The following is a 7,596-nucleotide window of genomic DNA, read 5'->3' as shown; positions in this document are numbered from 1 at the left end:
TGACACATTTGGCGTTTTTTTGCTGGTTTGTCGGTAGGAGCTACTGAAACGCAAGACTGCCACACATCTGTTCGACCAACGCCAGTTGATCTAAACGCCAGTAGATCTGAAACACCGGACCGAATAACAGAAGATGGCGGATGGCGCGGCTACAAGTCGCCTCATTAGTGAGTCCGTTACCGTGAACTATGCAGCGGCAGATTTGTGCTGTTTATGCTTAAGCTAAGCTGCACACAGCTGATGTTAACTAAAAAAAAGAAAAAAGCATTACAGACTGCTTGACTTACCTTCACATGGACATTCACACCGAAAAGATCATCTGCGACACTAACTTCAAGAAAACGAAAGTGAAACTTTAATTAAAAAAAAAGCCAGTACTAGTGATGTTCGTTTCGTGAACGAATCGTTCAATACTCGAGAATCACTTTACTGACTCGTGAATCATGATTCACAAGCCCAACTGACTCACTGACTCATCCCTGTTTCTGTTAGCAAACTAATTCGCTTAGTAGAAATATATCTAGCTTATAATTAAAATTGTGGGGAGGAAAAAACAACAGCCAGTTTCTTAACAAAAGCATTTCTGCTCTGAACTGGAAGAAAAAACCCTGAGTAGAAGCTCACATCAAGAAAATTGCTCCTCGGTTCACAGTAGCATCGCTCTGCTAACATGCTAACAGCACATTTGAGCTACTCACCCCCTCCCTCCCTGTGTTGAATCGTAAGCATAAGCAAATCACTCAGGTCTCACTAACCCCCTCCCTCTTGTGCTGAATCATAGAGCGAGCGAACGAATCACTCACTCACCCCTCCCTCCTGGCTCACAGCTTCTTCTTCTTCTTGGTTGGCAACCAATGTTAAGGCGCATTACCGCCCCCTGGCTCACAGCTCAGTGGACATTTAGATGAGAAAATATATATTTAACACATTTAAGGAAAATACTAATAAAATAAAAATAAACAAAATAAATGTTTATTAAGCAATTTTGATAGGAAATTGCTTAATTTTAGAAATGTTTTTGCTCTATAAAATAGTTGGGTTTTTTTTAGAATCCTTTATCTTAGCAGTGGGATTTACATGAAAAGAGAAACAAATTAAGTTTGAGTGAAAATGTAAGTTTTTTGCACTCCCTGGTCAACTGACTCAGTGAATCAAATGACTCAAAACTTTGGTGAGTGACTCATTAAAACTCGATTCAGTAAAAATAATCAAATTTACCATCACTAGCCAGTACACGATGGCTTTGTGGGAAAGCTGGAGCTCGGAAACATAAGTAACAGATTAGTTTAGCATCACTTCCTTTGTTTAGGAAAAAAAATGTAAATGTTTGTTGGAGGGTTTACAGAAGCTGAATCAGTTTGTTTGACAGTTAAAGTCAAATATATTCGTAGTAGAGAGAGACTGTCTCTGCTGATCAAACAGGGGAGTCTCAGTGTAATATCTCTTTAGTCAGACTCAACAGGTTGCATGTATAAAATGTATTCCTTCAGCAGAGTATTAAAACAAATGTGTGTATCTGGTGTAAGGTATCTACATTAATATTACTAAATGCTTTCATTCAGTAATGTAGCAGTGACAAACACCAGGCATATGCATGGCGTGGGGGTAGCTTGAGCACCTCTCCTCTTAGGTGCCCCAAGTGCTGTTTTCGTTTTTTTTTTTTACATTTTATATACGTGTTTGTGTCCTGCATAAACGGGCATAAGCAGGGCATAAGTCCTGCTTATGCCCCTCAACAATTACAATTTTACTGAATAAAATTCTTTCGAATTAACTGGTTAATACGTTATATTTCACTGAGATGACCTGTCTTTGGCTTCTGTGGTTATTAATCATTTTGGTTAGGTTGTCTTTTTAGTAGGCACAAGGCTGTCTTGTTGGGGCACAAGCCACTTTTGATGAGAACCCCTCTCCACATTAATGCATGTGGGTAAAAGCAGCGGGACACAAGTGTAAGGACACTGTTTCAGTTTGCAGTGAGTATTGCAGGGAGACACATTTGGTGAATAGCTGGTGTAGCTTCCCTGTAGACTGCCTCTAAATGTATGTATGGTAATGAAGTAACTTTAATTAAATGTCACCTGTTAGGGATAACTTTGTGTTAACTGAAAAAAGTTAACTTCTCTTTCATTGCAGCTCCACTCTTATTTTTGATGTACTCATTTGTTTAATAAATAATTTCAATTATTTTGCCACACCTCTGTATTGGCAGTTAGGAGCATTTGTGTTTTTGATTAAACAGTGATATGATTACGCTTAATTGGGGAAATATTTCCTGGGGTGCAATTCCCCAGGTGGCATTGTTGGTCTCCTTTCTTCCAGTAACCCCTCTCCCCCCGTCCTCAGTTGCTACAACTGTATGATGTATATCATTATGTTATATACAAAGAGAAACAGGAATTTATTAAATTACATAGTGAAGCTTAATCTAATTGTGTTTCATCTCAGGTCTTCCTGCTTTAGTCTGTGTGAGAAAATGTCAGAGATATACAGTTAACAAACAGTCAGGTGAATAAACAACACTGAGACACTTGAGTACAGTTAACGTGCGGCACGGGTGAAACTCAGAGAGAGTCACACACAGAGCGAGGCACAGCTCTTTATTTATAGGTTACATTGTCAATATGTAAATATGGTCACATTTCCTGTTATGCAGGTCCTGATGCTTTCTGGTGTGTAAGCTGTGTGTGTGTGTGTGTGTGTGTGTGTGTATGTCTAGAAGTTCGTGTGTGTGCTAGTAATGTCACAGGGTGAGCTTCCTGTTTCTGCAGAGTTGGTACATTGTGTCTGGTGAAATGTGAACATAAGCGGAACATAACATTTGAAGCATAATCAAATAAAACAGTAAAAACTCTATAACAGAAAAATATGAGTAAAACATTACCAAGCCAGATTATATTTGGAATATTTTTAAAACAGAGTACATTATGGTGAAATCTGCTTTCAATTTGACATTTACATTTACCCTTTTAAGACACAGTTTAGCTATTGTCATTTGTAGAGCACTTAAATGTGTAATATTGTTTTATAGTTGTACTGATAAGCATTAACCACCAACAGCTTTATTAATGTGGATAAACTGGACGGTTCCAGGGAAACTAAGATAAGATAAGAGAACCTTTATTAGTCCCATGCGTGGGAAATTTGTTTTGTTACAGCAGTGGACAGTGCAAAGTTGCATTGAAAAATTAGAAGAAAAAAAACACTGGAATAATATATCCATAAGATATTGTACACAATAGAATAGAATAAAATAAAATAAAAATAAAATACTATATACAATTGAATAAAATAGAATACAAATGCTATATACAATATGAGTATAATACAACGACGCCAGAAAAAGTATTGCACTTAGTGTTATTGCTATTGCACATGTGTGGATGTGTGTGTTTGATCAGTTGAAGTCTTTGTTGTGGAGTCTGACAGCAGTAGGGAGGAAAGACCTGCGAAATCTCTCCATCCCACACCGTGGGTCAAACAGGATATCCTGATATGAGGCTGACAGAATTACAATACGTAGCAAACAACTTTGATATTGCTATGGTGACCATTGCCATATATAGTATTTCTGTTACCTCACTGGTCTTAAATGTCAACATTGGCTGTTTTTCATTTTACTAATGAGTCCACTCTGTTCCCTCACTTTCGTCTCTTCCTCACGTTGAGATTCGCTCGGAGAGGATTGAAGAAAGAACTTTGATGATGGCTGGCTATAGCTCAGGAGATAGAGCAATGCATCTAATGATCAGAATGTTGTTGGTTCAATCCCTGGCTGCTTCAGTTGGCATGCAAAATATACTTGAGCAAGATACAAACCCTCTCCATCATCCATCAGAGTATGAATGTGTGCAGAAAAGTGCTAAACAAGAATCAGTCTATTTACCATGAAAATATCAAAGTAGAAAGCGATGTCAGTTCCGACAGAGCCCAGAACCCAAATCCAGGATAAAGAGGTTCAGTGAATGTGGTGTTGAAGGTGTGGAGGTGGATCAGAGTGTCAGAGGAGACTCTAGCTTTGTCCAAATTCATGGGCAGCATCCTCCTGAGGACGCATTTGTAGACCGATTACATCACAGCGACGCGCCGAAAGCTGTCCAAATTCGTAGACTCCTCCGAATGCAGCCGACAAATGTGTCCTCCATTTGAAGGATGGGTCGGGTGTGTCCTTCGTGGCATACCATATCCCAGAATTCATAGCGCGGCCCAGCCAAACTCCAGTTTCCAATAATGGCGGCCGCTACTAAGTTTTAAAATTACTCATACTAATCTTTCTGGGTCACAAAATAAACTTTTAAGATATTTTCAGGCGAGAATGTAGCTGTGTAAACATCAAATATCTGCTCGGTTTATCAAGACATCGCATATTTGCAAAAGTGCTTCGACATTTTCTGAGACGTCTGTTACCCACCAGCTCCATAGCTAGCCAGGAGCTCGAGGGTCACTGAAGCTGCCAAGAACGGCACAACTCCCGGCACATCATTTTCAGATCACCGTGGACTTTTGCTACTCAGGTTAAATATAATATATAAGTCACTTAGACAACCTAAAAATGTTATTGTTTGTCTTTTTTTCAGTGTTTTGTTTGTTCGTGAGTAAATCGGTTTGGCTGAGATTAAAGTTATTAGATTAGATTAGATAAAAAAAGAAAAAAACTTTATTAATCCCCCGGGTGGGTTCCTCCTCGGTTTTTACAAAGCTGAATAAACGTCAAACAGAAAACTGATTAAACAGAAGTGTGAGATGGTTGAGAATTTACTCCAGTGTCCTGTTATATTTTAGACAGCAAGGATCAGACGGCCGAGTTTATTAAACTCCACCGAGACAACGTTGACGCTAATCTGAAGGCTAGACCGTCCAATTTCCCCAGCCGTTTACTTCCGGCCTACCCGAACTTCTGAGGACCCGGCCCACGTAGACCGCGAAGGCCGGGTCCTCAGGAGGATGCAGCCCATGAATCTGGACACAGCTTCTGAAGAAGGACAGAGTGCCAGCAGAACAGTCCACATACACTGCTACTCTTTTAGAGACAGAGGAGGAGGAGACACACATTTTTATGCTTCTGTACCAGACAGAATGAGCATCATTAGAGCATCTGAGACTCCAGGACTGATCATTTAAACCAAACACACACTCATCACTCTTTCCTTTACTTTCAATTCCTCTGTAACTCACTGATATCCAAACCGTTCTTCTCCACTCAACCTCCCATTAACAGCGACCTTCAAGCTCATCTTTACACAGCAGCTGAGGATACCAGTCAAATCTGTCTGGATGATCAGGATATAATGGAATCGATAAAACACGTGTCACCTTCCTGTTGTTGTCAGACAGTTTGAGGTTTCTGTTCACTGTGTTTGTGTCGATTGTGAGTTGACAGGAATCTGATGGAGAGAACAAACACAGTCCAGCTGCAGTTATTGATCCATCATCTGTTCATTGATTGACACTTTGATGATGACTCCTGACATCAGACATGTGAATGAGTGATGTGACAGTTTGAAGATGGTTGAATGTGTGCTGCTTTCTTTTCATGAATCACATTAAAAACACACTTACACTTCCTCAGACCTGGTGTCAACCATCGGACTCCAGCAGGCTCCACCCTGAAAGGAGGAGGGGGTCAGACCAGCACATTCTTTTGACAAGGACACATCAACGTAACACTGAAATCACATGAAATGTTACTTTTTTCACTTTTAAAAGTCTTAATCCACAAGGAGACTTATTTATCCCAAATTCCAAAAAAAAAGTTGGGACCAGCAGAACAATCTGCATATAGTGCATAAAATGTAATGCAGTGATTTGCAAACCTCACAAACTTATATGTCTTATTACAATAGAACAAAGAAAACATTCACTGTTCACACTGGGAGTCTACCATTTAAAAAACAAAATGGCATTTTTTTTGGAAGTGACATCTCAAAAGAGTTGTGATAGGGTCATGTTTGTCATTGTGTAGCACCCCCTCTTCTTTTAACAACAGGCCTCAGATCCACAAACCACCTCAACTGGCTCCTTTGGATATGGAAAAGTAGCAGCTCTACTATTATTCTCTCTTTAATGACCAAATTCCTAACCCCAACTCTAAAAGAGAGCCCAGCCAGAAACTCATTTCTGACGCTTGTATCCAAGACACCAGTCTGTAGGTGAGCGTACGAACATAGACTGACCAGTAAATCTACAGCTTTGCTTTTATGCCCAACTTTCTCTTCATCACACCAGATTGATTAGGGCAGACCAATCTGTCAGTCTTATTTTAACTCCCCCTACCCTAACTTTGAAACAAGACCCAAAGATTCTTAAACTTCTCCGCTTAGAAGTGCTGATTCTCACTCACACCATTTTACGCTTGTTTAAAGACTAAGTAGCTCCAGTGCAAGCTGAAGTTCACTAACCGGTGAAGCCAAAAGAAAAAAACTCAATTGGTGACAAAGGATAGCTTGGTGACAAAGGATAGCCCTGGTTGAGTCCAACGCCCACCAGAAATTATTCCAACTGACTTTAAATATAAACCAAGTTCTCGCTATGGTTGCCAAGGGCTACATGGCCTGTAACAATGGACCAGACACCATACTCATGAATTACACCCCCCCCCCACAAGACACCCCTAAGGACCCTATCACAAAACACATGAAGTTGGTTGGGCACCCTCGAATATCCTTGAGAGGATAAAAAGTTGGTTAAGTGTTTCACAATAAGGACTCTTCCTGAATCCAATGTTCAACTAACAGATGGACTCTCCTCTTTAGTACCCTGGCATAAACAATACTGGGAGGCTGAGGAGTGTGATTGTAAAAGATACAGACATGTTTTTAAAATATATAATAATATATTTAGAGCTACTTTTTATTAATGTCACAGTGTGGTGCAATATAACAGGATATACTAACACACACACACACACACAAATAGTGAAAGGCAGAAAAAAAATTTTTTAATCACAAAGCTGATTATTTTAAGTAACTTTCTGAATAAAAGAGCATCTTGTTTAAAGAGTCTACCTCTTTGATGTTTGTATATTCAGGCTGCAGCAATTTATTTTTTTGATACTGAAGGTAAAAACACCTGTCCTCCCGCATCAGGCATTCCTTCTGTACCTGAGTGTTTCCAGTCTCCAGAGTGGATCCTTTAGTCCAGCTGAAAGCAGCTTCATTCCTGACTCTCCTGGATGATTGTAGCTCAGGTCAAGCTCTCTCAGATGGGAAGGGTTGGAGCTCAGGGCTGAAGCCAGAGAAATGCAGCCTCTCTGTGCAATAAGACAGCCTGAAAGACTACAGACACATAATATAATTAATTCAAGGTTTTAAATTAAAACAGAATGCAATGATTTACAAAACTCATGAAACTATACTTTTTAAAAATAGAACTCAGAAATATATTAAATGTTTCAAAAGAGACATTTTACTATTTCATGAAAAATATTAGCTCATTTTGAAATTAAAGACAGCAAGACAGCTCAAAAAAGTTGGAACAAGGGCAACAAAAGGTTGTAAAAGTAAGTGGCAGAGGTGTGGACTCGAGTCACATGACTTGGACTCGAGTCAGACTCGAGTCATTAATTTTATGACTTTAGACTTGACTTGAAAGAATGTT

The 7,596-nt window shown here is 39.5% G+C and overlaps 2 protein-coding genes across 4 annotated transcripts in view; both read right to left on the bottom strand.

The window, feature by feature from the left end:
* Window positions 1-441, bottom strand: part of LOC102211459 (protein NLRC3-like) — a 41,280-nt gene extending 40,839 nt beyond the window's left edge. For all 3 annotated transcript variants that reach the window (XM_013914994.1, XM_013914996.1, XM_005749438.2), the window contains exon 1: window positions 288-441. The gene's annotated coding sequence lies outside the window, so the exon portion shown is untranslated. The remainder of the gene's footprint in view (window positions 1-287) is intronic.
* Window positions 442-7,081: 6,640 nt separating this feature from the next.
* Window positions 7,082-7,596, bottom strand: part of LOC106456462 (NACHT, LRR and PYD domains-containing protein 12-like) — a 6,579-nt gene continuing 6,064 nt past the window's right edge. Inside the window, exon 5 of the mRNA XM_013914990.1 lies at window positions 7,082-7,274. Within this exon, the coding sequence (XP_013770444.1) occupies window positions 7,082-7,274 (193 nt within the window). The remainder of the gene's footprint in view (window positions 7,275-7,596) is intronic.

The sequence above is a fragment of the Pundamilia nyererei genome, unplaced genomic scaffold (genome assembly GCF_000239375.1).
Source record: "Pundamilia nyererei isolate P.nyererei 1_Seehausen unplaced genomic scaffold, PunNye1.0 scaffold00244, whole genome shotgun sequence".
Taxonomy (NCBI): domain Eukaryota; kingdom Metazoa; phylum Chordata; class Actinopteri; order Cichliformes; family Cichlidae; genus Pundamilia; species Pundamilia nyererei.
The sequence above is the reverse complement of the archived record's forward strand: the minus strand, read 5'-3'. Positions and strand labels throughout refer to the sequence as shown.